General features: G+C 40.9%; 1 protein-coding gene across 1 annotated transcript; it reads left to right on the top strand.

Annotated features, from left to right (window-relative positions):
* The first annotated feature begins 1509 nt into the window (after positions 1-1509).
* usp44 (ubiquitin specific peptidase 44) lies at positions 1510-18372 on the top strand. Its single transcript, XM_088923869.1, has 6 exons — positions 1510-1563; positions 4624-6188; positions 11568-11766; positions 12923-13031; positions 13451-13656; positions 16357-18372. Exons 2-6 carry the CDS (start codon positions 4695-4697, stop codon positions 16479-16481), a joined length of 2133 nt encoding a protein of 710 aa, XP_088779995.1. The 5' UTR covers positions 1510-1563; positions 4624-4694; the 3' UTR covers positions 16482-18372.
* Positions 18373-20089: the final 1717 nt, after the last annotated feature.

Here is a 20089-nt window from a genome sequence, read left to right as displayed (position 1 = left end):
TTTCGTAAAAGCTTCGTGGGTAACAAGAGGGAGACTAGAGCCAAAAGCGAAAAAAAACACTCAGAAAATCAATTATTGACAAACTTACAAGAAACGCTCATATGGTCGATAATGTGATTTTATATATATAACGAATGACATTGGTATTGCGGGTTATTTCATTCGTGGAAAACACCCAGAGGACCCAAACAATTTAAAATAAAAAAAAACACCGAGGTCTGTGTTGAACGCGCTTTTCATATTTCATTGTGTGTAGCCCTTATATTTTATTTAAACCCCTTTGATAGATATCAGAATATTCCAATTCGATGTCTTTTCTCACTAACGCCTTAACACGTCTAACCACATGATACTGCTCGTTATTCACCGCAGTTACTACGATCATTTGCAGTCTTCGTTTGATGTTTTGAATTTGCTCCGCCTGTGATCACTTCAGTGTTAGTTACAACTGGAAATGTTGTGGTGCACACCGAAAGACAGGCCTTAATAAGGAGCTTCGTTCCCATTTAGTGCTCATCAGCGTAGTAATTTAGTGTAGTCCGGAGGACTATGAAGAGATCATCCTCAGTAGTACGCTTCTTTGCAGCTGACCTCGTGTTTTGTCTTTGTGGACTTTCGATATTCCTGTGGGGTTTTTTTATCCCCTTGGATCGTGTAGCAGTCAGGCTCATCAATAGTGGTGAATGTTACGGACAGGGCAATGCCGTGCATATAACCGTCTCAAATTACTTGATAAAATAGACGATTACGTAGATGCAATAAATAACGAAACGTATCGCTGGTTTTGTTCCTGTTCATTGTTCTGGTTTCCGATTAAATTAAATTGAGCGCAAGATTAAATTCGATATAAAACGCAATTGCGTCGGATTGGTGTAGTGTGACTGATCCAAGTGTGTTTTCGAATAAAGACATGGATGTATGTACATTTGGCCGAACAAGACCATTGGTCGGGGCATTAACCAGCTGTCCGTGTGCAAACAACAACGCAGCTCGATTTTCTGATAACGAATGCTAACTTACTTGATTGCCAAGGGCACTTTTTACTGCTGAAATATACCTGTTCAGCAGAAACCGCTCAGTATCAACAGCAATCTCCATGGTGTAACCTTTTACATCGAGACATTTAACATTTGATCATCAATGATCACAAACCAGTTTGATTTCTTGTGTTCACGGTTTTTTTTTTGGCGGCTGATAAAGTAAAATTACCGCTCTGGACTGCGAAACAAAAAGTAATACCGCATTAGTATTTCTCGCATTTTAAGTACCGCTAACGCAATTGCCGAGAAAGGGGACACTAGCTGGTCTTGGGCGCTATTCTAGCCCAGGAACCACATAAACAATTACAGCGCCAAAAAGCAGGCAACCCCCTGCCGTGCACACTAAAGAAGCCCCCCCCCTCCCGTTCGGCGAGGGAGGGGTAAATGACGTCACTAGAAAAGCCAATATCTGTGACGTCACCGAAGGACGCGGAAAGGCCGAGGAGGACTCCACGCGACAGTCAATGTGAACAGACAAGATGGCGACGGTGAGAGTGTCAGCGGAGTGAGTGCTGTGTGATAGGTACGTTAGCATTGTTTATTGTTCTTGATTCGGAACACATGGTTAAAGCGATGGAAAAAATCCCGTTCTCCTTCTTCGTAAGCCTGGGAAGCCGAGTTGAGGCTCTCGACAGAGTGACAGAGCCCTTTGACACGATATTGGAATTTGCAGGTAGTTAAATAAGAAGCTCTAGCCCCAGCGAGCAGACATGCCGTGTAGCGAAGTGTCCGCTATACACGCAGCCTCAGGCGCGCAGAGATTGAGATCGGTCATGTTTGCTGACAGGTTGTGTTGTAACCACCGGATCCCCCCCTCTTTTCCAATTGTGTTTAGATCTGGAAGAATAGATTTTGAAAATTACGGCAGCGAATCGCTGTTCGCTGCGGTGTCTCCCCCCTCCACCAGCTTTCATCTGCTGCGTATCATTTCACTACTAGATGCTAGTTGCACGCAACTGTTTTTGAAAACCGTGGGAATTCATAGCGTGGACGATACATTTGCTCCCCGAGAACCCAGGTCACAGGGGACCACGCTTGGGTCGCGAATTCTGATTTCACTTAACGTGAAAGAAAGTGTTTATCGCCGTCGTAACATACTCGTAGCGAAACGTCGTGCCTTCACTTTGTTGGGGTCCTGTTTTCATTGTTGCAAGGTGATCAAAAACAAAATGCGACCGGTGAACAGCTCGAAAAACCGGGGTCTATAAATAAAATCGCTCTGCAGCTCACTCCGCGATAGTGTGCAGTCTTTTCTCTGCAATGGTTTGTGGAGTGCTCAAAGCTGGGTGGGTAGTGTGGCATCACATTTTTATTGCAGTGTGCAGGGACTGTTCTGATTTATGTAGCTTCATTGTGCCAACTTTGTCCGCAGTCAACACAGCGGCCAAAGTTCTCCACCTATTCAAGTACTATTTCAAAATGAGGAAGAGAAAATAATTCGCCTGAAAGAAAAGATAAAATTGTTGTTTTGTTTTTTTTTAGGTGCGCTGCTTTTTCTTAACCCATAATGCAACTTCTAGGCCGGAGTATAAGAAACAGGTACCAGATGCTCCGAAGTGCCTAAAAGTGCAGAAACAGTTTTAAAATGAAACAAAGAAAATCTGGAGGTTTACAGTGAAGTTTGGAAAGACTAATGATGTCAGTTTTGATCTTTAAATGCAAACAGCAGGTTTGGATGTCTGAATAATAAAGAATACTTGAGGTCTTGTTTATATATTATCAGAGAAACATATCCCAGACCCTGCCTTCCGCATCTGACCTATCATTATGAGGTCTTCCACAGCCAAGACAATGGAACCCCATTCCTGCTCTTTTTTTGGACCCTTCCAGGACATTTTTAATGAAAAATTAGCTTTTTTCAATTCTTAATTTTGCTGTCTGCTCTTTAGGTCACAAACGTAGTAAGTCTACGCCTCTGAATCTGTCAGGTTCCCTGTGGCCTTTAGAAGTAAGGTTTTCATTAATCCTATGAAACCAAATCTAGGTCTTCTGTAATGTAGCCTGAAAGACTGACTTGTTCATAAGCTCTCCACTATGTTTCTTTTCTAGATATGGACAACTGGGAACCTGATTCATGTTCTTCAATACACTTCATAGTAATGTTCGTTTTATTACAGTCTATGGCTTTGTAGTCATAGGGCAATAAGATGCTTAATGATAAAATATTTAGTAAATACAAAATCTAAAAAAATGTGTTTTCGTAAAGATGCACAAAAATTAAACCAGTAACCTCAGCAGCATCATTTTGTTTGATATCTACCTAAAAGAGATTCATCCTTTTTGGATCTGCTTTTAGCAGTTGGAAAGTCATTTTCCCTTTCTGGAATGTAACTGGGGGAAAAAGTGCTTAGCAGGTTATCATCAAACAAAGGCCTGGAATTGTCTCTTGCTGGTTGCTCATTCTACAGCAAGTCTTTAGGATAAAATCCAAGTTTCTCCTTTTGTTAGCTAAACTGAGGTCTCCAGTGCAGATGACTGAATAGTTAGAGGCTGAGGTTTCAATTCTTAACTACAAAGGAAATAGCATGACTAAGACTTAGAAATTTGCAATAATTATCCTTGTGTGAGCGAAGAGGTGACCAGACTGTTGAATTTACCATTCAAGCGAACGCAAAGAGAAACGTTAGGGAGAGAAACAGCCATGCGGAAACATGACCTTTTTCATGTAAAAGCAGTGTAAATTGAACAAGTATGGTATCTTGCACTAACTTTCTGATGAGAAGAAAAGTGAATCCAAACTGGCAAAATACTGTTTAAAATAAGATTTTTATGGTAGGATAAAGTATAAAAATTATGCTACATTTAACTTTCAAGAGGTTGGAGTGGGGAAGTGTGTCAGCACTTGTAGGCTGCCAAGGACCAGGTAAAAGTTCATTCCATGCTAAAAGGTAAAAAACAAAACAAAAATTCAGCTGTGAAGCCCTTTTCAGGTGATTAGAAGTACATTTACGTTTAATCATTTTGTCTTTATGTAGTGCCTTGATGAACACGCATTTTTTTCATAGGGTGGTAATGTCTTACTTTTTCTTCTGTTATGCTAGGTGACTTTATAATGTCTGTGAAAAAAGATAAAGCTGTGTGAAACATTTGATTAGTTGAACGAGTCTGGGCTCCAGAAGTTATTCCCTGCTTTGAAACTCTAGAGTGTTTTAAAGCAAACATGTCAGCATGAATCTTGCACGCCTTAGATTTAGCCTCATTCCAAATCAAGGCTTTCATTCTTCAGACTGAAAAAGTCTTCTAGTGTATGTTTGTGAAAGAGTAAGATCGAAATGTGGGCTGTTTTTTGCTCCAGTATTTTTATAGATACAGGAGAGGGGCCTTCAGAGCGTCTCACAACAGGCAAATGCATGTTGGTCAGATTTGATAGGGGTTGTGGGAGTGGGGAGCAAGCTGCCCAACCATGTTTTGGAAGCTGACGCTCTGGTTTCTTTCCAGAAACAGCCGGATGAGGTCATTGGATCAGTTAACTACTGAACCCCCAGACAGGCTAGATGGGCCAAACGGCCACCTCTCACTTGTCAGCCTTCTGATGTTCTTGTGTCTGGTCTGTTGTGGTTTAAACCCAGCCTGTCTTTCCCAGGTTAAGATGCTGTGGGGTGGCCATGTTTGGCAGCTCACCTTCTTAGCAAGGGGGATCTGACGCCGCGGAAGATGGACAAGTGTAAGCATGTTGGCCGGCTCCGGCTGGCTCAGGACCACTCCATCCTCAACCCGCAGAAATGGCACTGCGTGGACTGTAACACCACCGAGTCTGTGTGGGCCTGCCTCAGCTGCTCCCACGTAGCCTGCGGCCGCTACATCGAAGAGCACGCGCTCAAGCACTTCCAGGAGCAGAGGCACCCGGTGGCGATGGAGGTGAACGAGCTCTACGTGTTCTGCTACCTGTGCGACGACTACGTGCTGAACGACAACGCCATGGGAGACCTGAAACTGCTGCGCAGCACGCTGAGCGCCATCAAGAGTCAGAACTACGAGGTCACCACTCGCAGCGGCCGCACCTTGCGCTCCATGGCGACCAACGACGACATCTCGGCCGGTAGCGTGCAGGAGCTGCTGCGGGACGAGGACCGCATGTTCACGGCTCTCTGGCACCGCCGCCGGTCGCTGATCGGCCGGGTGTTCCGCGGCTGGTTCGAGTTGACGGCCGGGGGGCAGCAGCGTGCCGCGGAGGAGAGGCTGAGGGAGGAGGCGGAGGCCCGGAGGAGGGAGCTGAGGGAACGGAGGCAGGAGCTGAAGCGGCGGCAGAAGGCGGAGCTGGAGAGCGCCCCTCCCAGGAAGAGCAGCCGCCTTCGGAAGCAGAGCCGGCAGAGCGGCCCTCCCCCGGCGTCCCGCAAGACCGTTCGCCAGATTTTCGGCAGGGCCTCGGGGGCGCAGCGGGCCGTGGGGCGAAGGCGAGCTGCCTCCGCGCCTCACGGGAAAGTGGGCAAGATGGACACGGGGAAAACGAAACCTCCCACCTCAACTACTGCCTCTACCTCGTCTGATGCAGGTATGAAGAAGCCGGGGGATTCCCCTGTCAAACGGAGACCCACAGTCACCCCCGGCGTGACCGGACTGCGCAATCTGGGCAACACTTGCTACATGAACTCCATACTCCAGGTGCTTAGTCACTTGCATATCTTCCGGGAGTGTTTCCTGCAACTCGACCTTAACCAGGACCTGGACTTCCTTGCCAGTGCTGCCAATGGGAACTCTCGACCGGCCCTGTGCAAGCTCGTAATGCGCAACGGTAAGGGGGGGGAGTCCCCGTCTCCCACCTCCAAGAGGAGTTTGTTAGCGGGCCTCAGTGGAGGCGCTTCTAGGACTAGGAACATGGAGCTGATCCAGCCCAAGGAGCCCAGCTCCAAACACATCTCCCTGTGCCACGAGCTGCACACCTTGTTCCAGGTGATGTGGTCGGGAAAGTGGGCGCTGGTGTCTCCGTTTGCCATGTTGCACTCTGTATGGCATCTCATCCCTGCCTTCAGGGGTTATGCCCAGCAGGACGCGCAGGAGTTCCTCTGTGAGCTTCTGGACAAGGTGCAGCAGGAGCTGGAGACCACGGGCAGCCTGCAGCCTGCCCACGTGCCGGCTTCTCAGAGGAAGCTCATCAAAAAGGTCATGAATGTTGTCAACACTATCTTTCACGGGCAGCTCCTGAGCCAGGTTGGTGGGCCCTCATTTTCTTGTTTTTTTTTATCTGATTATTTTTTTCACCTTTGTCTTTGCTGGTCTTAACTGGGTGGAAATTGTCCTGGTGTTTTTTGCCTACCTGTCCACATGAGGTTAGGTCAGAGCCAGGTCACTAAAATGTATAGCTTCTTATGTGTTGTGCTGATTTAATTCTCTTAAGTAAAGTGATAATAATTTAGGGAAATAACGAGGAGCAGGTGAGATCTCTGTTCAGGGTTCTGTGTGTTTGTCCTCAGCAGGTTGTTCTAAATAGCAAGAGAAAATAAAGTTGGTGTTCATGAAATATGGTTTAAAAAGGTGTGGTTTTAGCTGTTCTTGGCAAGTCTTTTGACTTGTCCTGGAATGTAAAGGTCATTTCTGATGTGATTTGTTTTTACTGTCGTGCTGTTTATAATGTACGTAAAGGTAAAATCTTTCAAAGATTCTTTTGTTATTAAAAGCCTGGGTTTGTACCTCTGATGAATGAAGCAAGTTCCCTCTTACCTGCTAAACACTCTGGGACGCTAAACATTTGGCATGAAAAGTAATGTACACATTATTACTATTTGAATCATTGTTGAGTGGTACTAGTGTGATGTGTGAATTACTTTTCAGCATTCCATTTTGGTTTAGTGATAGTTTATTAAATGTATCATCCTGGTGATTTTGATCTTTGACAACCTATTATAATGTGAAAAAACATGGCTGTTTTCCACTCAACCTGTTAGTTATGTTTTTTATGACATTTTGTGTTCACTTTTCTCACTGTCTGTCTTTGACATGGTTGGGTTTGCAGTACGTTTCCAATAGAGTTCAGCCTTTGAAACATCTGGAGAAAATTCACCAATCTTGGAGTTATACTTCACAAAGTGTAAAGTAATAAGCAGGTGTTGAACAAAAGTTTTGATTGGCACCTGTTCGTTGGTGAAGTTAGGAAGTCTTGTGCATCTTCGTACAGGACGTGATGTAAATTCCTTCATAGTATTTCCTGTCACGGATGTCAGTGATTGGAAAACCTCTATTAATCACCATCTAAAGTTCATTAAGCACAATTGCTGCTGTGAGAATGTAGACCGAACATTTTCTGTATTGTTCTGGCAGGAATATCATGTGCTGTGGTGTTAAACTGAGAAGGAATAGTCCTAATAAGATGAAGCTCTTGTGTTTGGAGGTCCTGTGTTTTACTGGTAGTGTAATCTGCATGGATATAGTGGATTGAATTTCTGCAGATTTGGTGACAGTTTGTTAAAATAATTGTATTTTTCAAATCCCTAAAAAGTGACATTCAGGTTAGAAATTGATCTACCTCTTATATTAAGTGCCTCTGAGAATGAGTGGATCTTGGGAAAAGCTTATTAATAGATAAGAGAGGGATTGGGAGGCCACATATCGCATGAGTGTTGATTTAAATGTACTGGGTTTAAAACAAGTGATCACGGATGCCTTCCACTCCTTTTAATTTAGTTTAAGGAGGGGGGAAAAACATTCTTTATAAGATCTGACTGGCTTCATACTGCTCGATCAGCCCTTGCAGTGGCGCTCGTCCTGCAGTGTGATTTCCTGCTGGGAGGGGGGTATCCATGTTGCTCCTCTCTCCTCCAGGCGAAGCCAGTTTGCGAGTGCTGGAGCCATATCGAGTGAGGGGCCTGTTCCCGGCAGGACCTCAGCGTTCAGCCCTTATCTTGGGGGGCCGGGACAGAGCAGGGCTGCGGGCGCAGGCAGGTCTCGGTATCTGGAGAAGACATGGGGGGCAGAGGCACCAAGCACCGAGCACAGCGAAACATTCCCACTGGCTGACCGCCGAGTCGCTGGCATTCGCTGCGCTCTTTCCCATCCAGTTTACATCTGATTGTTTTTCCTGAGTTGGGAAAGTGTGACTTTGGGTGTGCCTGCCTTCCTCCACTTCTCCCCTCCCTCCAGCTTTTTAATTAAAACTAGAAATTCCAGTGTGAAATCAAGAGTGTTTCCGGCAACACAAAACGCTTTTGCCTTCATTTACTGAACCATGTTTACTCCTTAAACATCTTAAGTACTTCAAGCTGTCGGCATGAAACCTGCCTTAAATCTTGCCGTAAACTCTTTTACGTGCCATAAATGATGTTTTTTTTTAACACGAGAAGTAGGGCAAAGATTATGATCTGGTTTCATTTCAGTCGAGAGCATTGTTTTGTAGTGTGCGTGGTTACCACTTTCTTACAGTTGGTGTCTGGTGTTGGTAAGAGTGATGTAATGGAAACTGTGGAATCTCAGTGTCTGTTTTTTTTAAATGGGCCTGTGGAAAGGTTTGGTAAATATGGCACCATTATAAAGGAGGAGTGAGAGCTTATTTCTGTCATGACTTTTCAGGGCAAGCATGTAACCAAAATCCTAGTTCTTCTTCACTTGTGAATTAAGCGTGTCAGAATTGTTGAACTGTGTGGCTTTGTGCGCCTGAAGTCAGCAATACACTTGCCAAAAGAAGGAAGAGAGTAAAAAAGGGCATTAAGATTTTTTATGACTTACCTGCTTAAACATTATAGGCGCTTATGTTTTTGCTTTATTGCTAGGTTTTCTAGCTGTATGTGAAGTGCAGTAAGATGTCACATCAGTGATTCAAAGTGCCTAATGTCATCCAAGAGTTCTGTGGGATATTTCTGTTATGCTTCAGCTTTGCAATTAGTGTGACTGTTAGCTGCATGGGTTGTATTGCATTTAAAACCATCTTTTGCACAGTTCACACGTTTTGCAGTCGAATTCACACATTGCTTTCCAAGTAAGAATTGTCCAAGAGAGCAAGGAGGACTGTGGCTCAGCGTGTATCACTCAGGCTATAGCAGTAAAGATGTGAAGGAGGTCTGTGGCAAGACTCAAATACTTTCAGGGTTAGTGTTTTTTAATTACTTGATTTAAAAAAAACAACATTTTTTTTAAACGCAGCTCAACCTTCAGATATTTCATATGTCCGGCTCTTAAGATGTTCCAAATGGTTGGGAATAGCTGTGTACCATGTCAGGTTGCTCAGTCTGACCAGCATTGTGGGGTGCCCTCAAGGTTTTACGTTGTGATTCATTTGCAGTATTCCAATTATTAGGTATTAACAAATTGTGATTTAAGAGTGCTCTGTTTGCAAATAGATCAGATGGTTTTAATATGTGTTTTCTGTGGGGAAGAATGTAATCAAATGAGAGATGGATGGATGTTCGCCCGTTGTGCCTTCCAGCATGTAGGGGCAGAAACATCCTGTTGCTGTTTCTGTAACATTAGTTTTTTACGGGACAGGGTTGTTAGCCTTGTGCCCAACCTCCAACATGGAGGACCTGGCGCCCGGTGTGGGACACGAACCCACTACCCTGAGCTTATGAGTCTCATGCTCTTCCGACAGAGCTAGCCGGGGCCCTATCAAATGAGAGGAGAGAATTTTAATTCATTTAAGTTACTATTACTATTATATTGATGAACTTGATTTTACACCGCTACCAGTGCTTCATGGATATTTAAGATATGTTAATAAAGTCTGGCTACTAGCCTCATAACAGTATTTTTACTGTTATCTGAGCTGAAGCGGTTTACTTAAAACGCAAAAAGAGAGAGCAGTGAGTTCAGAGAGATATGAGAGACCTTTGTGTTCTAGTGTTATGTTAATGATCCCTCATTATAGTATTTCAAGCATTCAATAAATCGGTGCTTAATCCCCAGGGAAAGTGTAAATAATTTGTTTGGCTACTGCAGATGACTTGGTTTTCGGTTCAGGAGAACAGTTAGATGTATGACATTTTTTTATTAGTGTTGCACCACTTCTTTGGACATTTAAAGTACCCAATTGTAATATAACTAAGAGCTTACATATCAGTAACAGGCAGATCACCCGGATACAGTGTATTATACCAAGAACTACACAGCTCCAAGAGCACAGTCCTACCTAGAAGACAAATGTCTCACCAAGGACATCTTAAAGACCAGAGTGAATGGAAGTGAATGTATGCAGGCTCAAAGTATTAGGAACTGCTTTTAATCAACTGTACTCCTAAATTCACAAAAATATGACAATGGAAAATGCTTTCATTGCTGCAACCTACAATCGGAGACGTATTCACTTTTGTGGTGTTTTGGAAAAACTATAAAAACCACAGTGAATCTTGGTTGAACTACATAACAGATGTGCTGTAGGAACAAAAGGAGTTGTTCTTGAAGCTTGTGGTTATCTGTATTTGCATTGCAAGGTTTTTTTTGGGTTCCCATCTTTAATTTGGCTTACATGTTTTTGGACTGTCTTTAAAGGTGAATATCAAGAGGAAGAAAGCTGTCAGTGAATCTGAGCAAACATTACAAGACTTAGCTTATTTTCATTGTTGTTTTATTTCGTGTGATGTGTGATTATTTTTTATTTTAACATCTGCAGGTTTGTGTTTCTGCAGTATTTAAACAATCTAAGAGATGTTGGAATATCTAGACATAAGTTAATCTTGATAATTCTTTTCAGTGGTACATTGTATTGCTCTTGGCACGTGGTAGGAACTCTGAAGGGTATCTTTCTTCTGTGCAGCAATGCTCTGTTAGGACTCTTGCTCTGCATTTCTGATCATGAACTTTTGATATGTGTTTTTTACATATGACTGCTGCCGAGCAAGACTAAATATTTATTCAGGTATTACACAGAATTCAGAATGTCCTTGTTCGACACAGTGGGCATCGGAGCCTTCTCATGTATAGCACCTCATCTGTGAAACATAGCTGCCCAAAACAGTCTTTTCATAATGCACTAAAGCTATTCATCTGGTTTTGTTTCAAAATCAGTTTGCTGTGTTTTTACTTCTTTCTTTGTTTCTATTGTGTATCATGTGCTGTTGTTCAATTACATGAAGAAGGCTAAAAAAAATTGTATCATGTATTTTGAGATGCATTGTAGTACAGTAATACTACAGTGTAGAAATGGAGAGTGCAGTGTAGATATCGGCCAGATGTTTACAGTGTAATAGACAGCAGTATTCTGATTTCCTTGTTCAATATAGATGATTGTTTTCTAGTTAAAACACGGCTGGTTGAGGCAAGACAAGCTTCTTTTTGTGCAGCGGTATCACTGCTGAGAGTTTTACATAATCAGTCCCTGAATCCTAGTTTGCGGGTGATGTTGATTACTGATCCCAGAGCTCAGTCCTGCAGTTTTACAGTTTAGCCTAAAGATTTATGGTTGAGTTTTTTTATCTGCAGTTGTGAGAGATATCAAGTTTTCAAGAAATGGACATGTAGTAATGTAAAATTCCATCATCCTCAGTTTAGGATGATTATGATTTTAAATATTTTTCACTAAATTAGGTGATCATTCAAAGCAGGAAAGCAACCACTGCATACAAGGAGACCTCGATATAGTCTCTGACTGTCTGTCTGCTTTGACAGGTGACGTGTCTTGCCTGTGACAATAAATCCAATACCATTGAGCCCTTCTGGGACTTGTCACTGGAGTTTCCAGAGAGATACCATTGTAATGGAAAAGAGACGTCTGCGCAGTATCCTTGCTTGCTGACAGAAATGTTGGCCAAGTTCACAGAGACCGAAGCCTTGGAAGGAAATATCTACGCCTGCGATCAGTGCAACAGTGAGTATGTACACAGCACAGGCTTGGCCACCTGGGCCCAGCCTTCTCCGATACATTCGCCGCACTGCAAAGAAGGGGCTCAGAGGTTTTCCCAGCACCGTTCTCTCATTTTGTGGGGAAGAACCCTAAGGGTTACAGCTAAATTGTAAATTTAATTGAATTGGCATTTTCCGTCTTAATGTTTATTTTCTTATTGTGGTATTTGGTATATTATGGCCAGCAGCCATATCACTCTGCAACTCACAACTGGCAGCCCACTGAAGCTCAGCAGGTGTGAGCCTGGTACCTGGATGGGAGACCTCCTGGGAAAAACTAAGGTTGCTGCTGGAAGAGGTGTTAGTGGGGTCAGCAGGGGTAGCTCACCCTGTGGTCTATGTGGGTCCTAATGCCCCAGTATAGTGACGGGGACACTATACTGTAAACAGGCGCCGTCCTTCGGATGAGATGTAAAACCGAGGTCCTGACTCTCTGTGGTCATTAAAAATCCTTTCTCGAAAAGAGTAGAGGTGTAATTTCCCATTGGCCTTTACCAATCATGGCCTCCTAATAATCCCCATCTATGAATTGGCTTCATTACTCTGCTCTCCTCCCCACTGAGAGCTGATGTGTGGTGAGCGTTCTGGCGCACTATGGCTGCCGTCGCATCATCCAGGTGGATGCTGCACATTGGTGGTGGAGGGGAGTCCCCATTACCTGTAAAGCGCTTTGAGTGGCGTGTCCAGAAAAGCGCTATCTAAGTGTAAGCAATTATTATTATCTGTTACATGAATGCATGCATGATGCTAATCAGCGAGAAACAAAGCCAATCAGATTGAAAATGAGCAAACTGGGAATTATTTATCAATTAGAAATTTGGCCTTTTCATTTGCCTATATAGAAGTTGTCATGTTTTCCTCATTCCTCCAGAAACTGGATGTTTTTTCAGGTTGCATACTTCCCAACGGTGAGGCCTTGATCTATAGCTGGCCTATCCAATTTGAAAATTAAGTACTAAAGCAAAAAAAACTAACGTGGTATTTTCCTAATACTGAGAATATTTTTAATCTGGCGTTTTTTTTTAATCTGACATTTCCAAAATGACACATTGCTTTCATTGATAGTTTCGATGCATTTAAAAAAAGACAAAAGGAATAATCTCTCCCCCTCTGGTTTTAAGGCAAGCGGAGACGATTCTCATCAAAGCCGGTCATCCTCACTGAAGCTCAGAAGCAGCTCATGGTTCACAAACTGCCTCAGGTCTTGAGACTGCACCTCAAGCGCTTCAGGTGAGAGTGTGGCATAGTTATTTCTTGGGAGGGGGCGCTGCTCATGTAAAGAGTTAGGAGAATGCAGTTTTTTTTCTTCCTCAGCTTTGCGGTCTGTATCCTAGTATGTTTCAGAACACATTTTTCAAAGTTACTCAGATACTGCAAATTGGCGGTTCATGGGGATAGACGAAAGCTGCTTGCTAATAAAAATACATCCCGATTTCAAGCTGCTTTACTCCTGCTTCGACGTTGCTAAGAATAAACCGGATTTTTACTTTCGCTTACCAATAAAGGGAAAATATGCTGAGAAGATTTATGTAGTGAAAAAAAATTATCTTAGCTTTTTTTTCCCCATCCGTGATTTTAATATTATAAATCTGAAACAAGTCTTTAGAGTTCAGCGTGGATATCGGCTGCATATGTTTTGTCCCTTTCAGGTGGTCAGGCCGCAATCACAGAGAGAAGATTGGGGTTCACGTCAGCTTTGATCAGATATTAAACATGGAGCCTTATTGCTGTAGAGACTCAACAGGGAATCTCAAGCCAGACTGCTTCATGTATGAATTATCAGCTGTGGTAATGCATCATGGAAAGGGATTTGGCTCAGGTCATTACACTGCCTATTGCTACAACACAGAAGGAGGTAAGTTTTCCATCTCTTCAGCTCTTACTATGCCCACACTGATCAAAAATACAATTGATTTATGATTAACTCAAAACTTTTTGACTTTGAGCAATTTAGTACATTGCAGAATTTTCATTGATTGTACTTTATATTGCCGTGAGTGCTGCAATGCTTTTGCTTGCTAGTTCCCAGACTTTGGTAGGAACTGTTTATGTCTGTTTAGACGTAACCTCTCTTAGTCTGGGTCTTGTCTGTAGGCATCCTGAGAGGGTGTGTGAAAATAAACCTTCTCTCCTGTTTGAAATGCACATATGTCTCAGGAACTGTAAGAAAATAAACACTTATTAAACTTTTCCTGCACTTGGACCAGCCTTAGACCAGGGTTTACAGAATATCCAAAATATCTGGGGTTTTTGTTTAGATGAGGGTTTGAAAATGAAATGCTGTGTGTGTTGGAGGATATCGTTATTCTTTATCTTTCAATGGGGCAGAAGGATTCTATAGCCCTGATTTTAACCTCATAGTGATGTTTTTTTCAGCAGATGAAAGGGGCAGTATTTCATATTTCTATTACAAAATAGCTGAGTATTTCTGAAACTTATAGTACTGGTAGTAATGTGTTCCAGTGCACATTTTCATATCAATTCTCATTCTAAGAATTCGACAAAGCTTTTTTTTGTACATTAAATTAAATTTTATTTGTAATTGTTTAATAAATCTATTCCAGAATTTTGTTTTGTGTGATGTTCAATTGTTTTGTTTTTTTACAATTTTCACTCTTTGAGATTGAAACTGTTGAATGCTTACCCTTTTATAGGGTTATTATTGTTAGATGAGTTTGCAAAAAATGTTTTATTTGAAGTAGCTGGTGAAAAGAATTCAGAAAGGCATTGTATGATTAGCTATTATGTCTGTTTAATAGAATTAAGAATAGTTGTCAGATCTTTTGAGAAACATTATTTAAAAATGACATTGATAGTTATATAAACTAGTATTTATAGTTACAATATCAAATGAAGACACTATTTAACAAAAAAGTAAAATGTGTATCGTCAAACAAATCTCAGTAACTGTTCTAATTTATTTAAAAGATGTCAATGAATAAATGTTTACTTTGATTTTTTATTTCTTCCCTAATTCTATTGGTACAACTTCTTTGTCTTGATCATGTTTATGCCGAGCTAGTATAAGGTTGCCCTGCACTTACACACCCCCTTAATTAAATAACGAGTGTCATACCTACCAATTAATTCATTCCTCCTGGGTGATGCTCCCTGTCCCTGGAAAGGAAAGATACAATTTTAGTATTTGATGGCTGGAAACTTGACAGAGCTCAGGTATTTTTTTTGTTGAAACCTGAGGCGTGGCTTCATTTAAAAAGGGAGACACTTGAGCATCAGAATATTTTGGTTTCCAAAGAGCCGGCTGAGAGGGGGCCACGTGGTGCTGAAGCAAGGCTGTTGCTCTGCAGCCCGGGGGCTGACGCCTCCAGTCGGGGCAGTTTTGCCGGCTGCCTGCGGGGGGCGCTCTCTGGCAGGTGTGCGGCTTCCTGAGCTGGGTGGGCTCAGATCATCACGCCTCTCCTCTTTTCACCGCACAGCAGCTGCGAGGTGGTGATGAACAAATTGGCAGCTTCTAATTAGGAGGATGTAAAATTTGAAAAAAGCAAAGATTCAAATGGAAGAAAAACAAATCTGGCTGGCGGAGTTGTTAATAGCTTGCAAATTAAAACAGCTGAAACCTACTGGCAAGTCCTGTTTTAAATGCAGAGCGACTCAAGTGACAATTACAATCATCTCCAGGGATCTGTGGACTGTATAAAATTCTTTATTAATATAGGACATCGGAAGAGATAACGTTTTTCATTTGCATATTCGGTCATGTCACTGCAGAAACGTCTTTTGGCTTTCCTCTTCTACGTGAGCTGTCGTAATAATGGCTACAATTTGGATTTAATCTAGGGGCCGTTTTAAGGTGGGACCCCAACATGCTTGTGCAGTTGTCAACGTTTAAGATGAGCGGATCAGCACTACCAAAATAGCATCTAAATGAGGTTCAGATGCGTCTTTAAAAGTGGTATTTAATTTAAACCACTTTTAATAATGTGTTACATACAAACCAGAGGACACCTGTGGAAACTAAGTGGAAGGAAAGGAGGCACCTCTTTATAAGATAAGATCTTATCTTACAAAGAGGTGCTTCATTTCCTTGGTTTTAAAGATATGATCACTTTATTGGCCATATACAATTTCTTGTATTAGGAATTTCTTATCGCATACCCCAACTTGCTCTCCACGAGACACACAGACAGGGAAAGAAGCTTGGGGTATGCGAAAAGACAAATGCCTAATACAAGAAACCAAGGAAATGAGGCACCTCTTTATGCAGAGGGTAATGAGAGTGTGGCACAAGCTACGCAGCCAATACCCTGGCTTTGTTCACAAAATGGCTGGATGACATCCTTGGATCAGCTGCTGACTTCCATATGAGCTAGGAGGCCCAAAATGTGTCGTTCAAACGGTTAACAATGTTAGATTAACTATTCTTAGGCCTGTGGGAAATTAAAATGTCAAAATCCCATTTTTGAGGGTGGATTATGTTGCTTACAGAGATTATAGGAAACGTTCACAGAAGCAGGGCTACTAGGACCCTCTGAAAAGGCGTGATTAGCATGGAAACCCCAATCTCTTTTTAAAAAGTGTTGCTTTCTCTCCTCAGGGTTCTGGGTGCATTGCAATGATTCCAAGTTAAACATCTGCACTGTGGATGAAGTTTGCAAGGCACAGGCCTACATCCTGTTTTATACCCAGCGGTTTTCTCAGGACAAAGGAAAATCCCTTTAGAAGATGCCCCCCAGGGCCAGTCTCCAACACCAGCACCACACTGCAATGGGTCTGCATCCAAAACATCAGCACGCCCAAAGACCTTTCAGTCTTGGGGATATTTTGTGGACTTTTTTTGTATTTTTTTTCATAAATACTGGATACATGTTTTAAACAGCTCCTCTTGTGAATTTGTGTATATGATGTTTATAATGCTTTGTATCAAATTTGTAAACTTTTTTGAAAAGAATAGTGTACAGTAATTGATTTTTGAAAGCAATTAGAAAAACACTGAGATGCATGTGGCAAATGTTAAAGACCTTGGAAATCTAACAGTCAAATCTCTGTGTGGTCTGGGCAGTTTCAAATTCTTTCTTGCTTTAAGTATTGTTCAAAGCATTCATTTCATGAATTTTACAATGCATTCAAAACATATCAAAATACTTGCCTTATAGCTAAACAATCTAATTTACTGTGAACTTTCTAAAGTGCAGAAAGTCTGGACTATAGGTTATGTTTCAAGCCTCTAACATTACTTATTATTTTGTTACAAATGTGTATTGGGATTCATCACTTCCTTTTTGCATAAAGTTTTACTATGGAGATATACTATGTTGCACTGCAGATGGACAATATTCTGCCAAGGGAATATAGCCCTGCAGTGCACCTAAAACAGTAATTAATGTAAGAATGTTGATTCCTTGTTTTTAAACCAAAGTATTTGGTATTTTAGACTGTTTTATAAAATGTCTGGGAGGGTTTACTGATGCGAGTGTCTGAGCTTGTTTAAGATGGCAGCTTTGTTTCTGCCAGTAATGTCCATAGTATTGTTTCATTGTGAATAGTTTCCCTTGTTCTTTTAGCCAGTTTTTTATAATTGCACAGTGCAAACGTGCATTTGATCTTGGATACGTTTCAGTAAGATCAAATTGACTTGCAAAGTGTTAGTGGCATTTCAGCATGCTAACAGGACCATACACAAGATGAAATAAAATTTCATTGTAATCCACATTTTTTCTCTCTTCACAAGTCTTCACCCTTTCCCAATTTTCTGATTACAAGAATTATTTTAATATTAAGGATGAGGATGACTAGTTTTTGAAAGTTCATTAAAAGTTCCATAAACATTTGCACTTTAATACCAGAAGATAGCACCCTCCATCCTCTTTAATAACATCTATTGCTACCAAACTGATGTTGGATAGCAGTAGCTATGAAGAGTGCCCTTCATGAACAGCTTTTTTTGTCTTCTGAGTTGTCGGAGAAATGAATTAGTCCACCGTTGTCATAATCTTTAATAAAGGCCAACTTTTCTCTTCAGTCTTAAGCATTATACGGTACATTACTTTTGTCTTTGGTTTTCATTGCAGACTACGTTGTGCAAGCATTTAAAATTCGTCATAACACCACACTTTCATTAAAGCATTGATGTGTTGACTTTAGTTGCAGTCAATTCCACAGGGCCGGGACAATTCCAAAAAGTTCCAACTTTCTTGCTTGTGTTGATTAAAAATGCATGTCTCCCAAGTATTACCTACAGAAAAAGCTTTCGTTTCAGGAGGGTTGGACTGATTTAGCTTGGCAATTTCAGAAAAATGAATGTGGGTATGATGTATAAAACATTGTTTAATTTTAATTGTCTCTGTTTCATGCTGGAAGGTGTGAAGCACATTTGAAGGATGAAGCTCCGTTTCACCATTGATTTCCAGTCTGGTTCTTTTACACATCAGCAGTTAACTAGGAACAGTCAAGCACAGCATTGTAATATTAGATTTTTCCAAATGTTTGTAAAAATTAAAGTGTTTAGTATGTTTTCTGATGTAAATTTATGGAAGTAATACTATGCAAATTGTTACCTCAATCTTTAGAGAAATTTACCTCAATAAATGAGAATATTTTTACATTTTTTTAACTTACCGACTCACTTGCATCCTTTGTACTGTTCTGTATATTTTTAATACCATAAGTGTATTTTTTTCATTGTTTCAACAAATGTACTATACAGCTGTTGGTGTGGTGTTTCAGTTTTAAAATGGCATGTACATAAGCCCAGTTACATGGTCAAGTGCCCTTAGGAATTGTTTTATTATTAAATAAAATTCAGAGATTCAAAAACAGATCTGAAAGTCTATTACAGTTAACAATGTCACTTAGTTACTTCTAAGTTCAATTGGATCACTTAAGATGTAAGCTTTTAGTAGTATTATTATTAGTATTGCAAATTAAGGAAAATTTCTGAGACTTGAGGAAAGGGCAGTTTACCTTGGACCTCCTTACACAAAGACAAGACTTTTAATCTGTAATATGCAATTATTTACGTTTTTGATGGCTGGTTATTGCTTTATCTCCAGACACAAGTTTCCCAGTTATATTTGTATTGAAAAATTTTAAGGAGCATTTTGCTTTTAGCAAACCGTGCAAAAGTGAGCAGAAAAGCTACAGTATGTGTGACTATGCGAGATTTACTGCTCCAATAAATTATGTACATATGCCAGTTTTGTGAGACTAGCAAAAATCTTTTAAAGGACACTCATTAAAGTGAAATAGTCAAAATAACAGCTTTGTGAGTATTCCTACATTTTGGTGATTCATAATAGTTTGTGAGCTGCACATAAGGTCTCAAAGCTAAAATTCCTTTTTTGTAACTGTTCCATAACATTCTCCTGAACATGTTTCTGTGTATAGTAACAGCTGTTACACCCTGTGTAGATGCAGTTTACTTAGTTTTTGGTTGTAGTTGGAATTCTATTTAATGTCTTTCTTAAGAGTCTTACAAAACCAAAGAATTTCCCACTTTGAGATGACAGATTATTTGATGTCTTCATAGGGTTGCTGTAGGTTGGTGTTGGAAGTAGCGAGATTAATTTTATTACTCTCAATAACCTAGCATTTTCTTTATATACTAACTTCAAATAAAGCAGCTAAATTTGATGCTTTATGTAATTTTTTTAGTCAGTTAATATATCAGACATTCTGTGTTCAGAGCCATACTCCTCTAGTGTAAGCAAACAGTTTTAATAAACCCACATGAAAGAGTTGGATTGTTCAGGTGTGTACCCATCACTGACATGGGCACATTGCAAGCCTAATACTGGAAAGTATTGCAGTGATGGAATTGCACACTGAAGAGTTTCTGTGAATCTTGGATGAACCTTCCTTTTGAGGCTCATGAACAACACTTTTCTAAGCAAATTTAAGAGAAATTGGTTGTCATAATAGTGTGGTTAAGAAGAGGGGTAAGCATGTTTAACAAAAGCAGAAAAATAACCCCTGTTTACACAAGCAAACATTCAGTGCAACCAAAATAATTTTTCAGACTTGACATGATTCTTGTCACTTCCTGTCTTCTTAAAGAAGGGGTTCTCCCAAAATATTTTGTACTCAGAAGACGGAAGTGCAGGTTATCAAAAAGCAAAAACAAAAAAAGATATCCTCTCTACTATATCAAATAAGAAGCTCGGTAAATTAATTAAAAATGCTCAAATGGATTAATGCATACAAAGTACTCGTTTTGATAATCTACACCTATACTTTGTACATCAACCCTTCCACTAGTGGTTACATTTGCTCAGGTGTGACTAGTCTTCATGGTATGCATGCAGAAATGCTATCCTTGTGATATTTCTTGA

This window comes from Atractosteus spatula, chromosome 8 (genome assembly GCF_055471065.1).
Source record: "Atractosteus spatula isolate fAtrSpa1 chromosome 8, fAtrSpa1.hap1, whole genome shotgun sequence".
Taxonomy (NCBI): domain Eukaryota; kingdom Metazoa; phylum Chordata; class Actinopteri; order Semionotiformes; family Lepisosteidae; genus Atractosteus; species Atractosteus spatula.
Note: the sequence above shows the minus strand (reverse complement) of the source record. Positions and strands in the feature narration are given on the sequence as shown.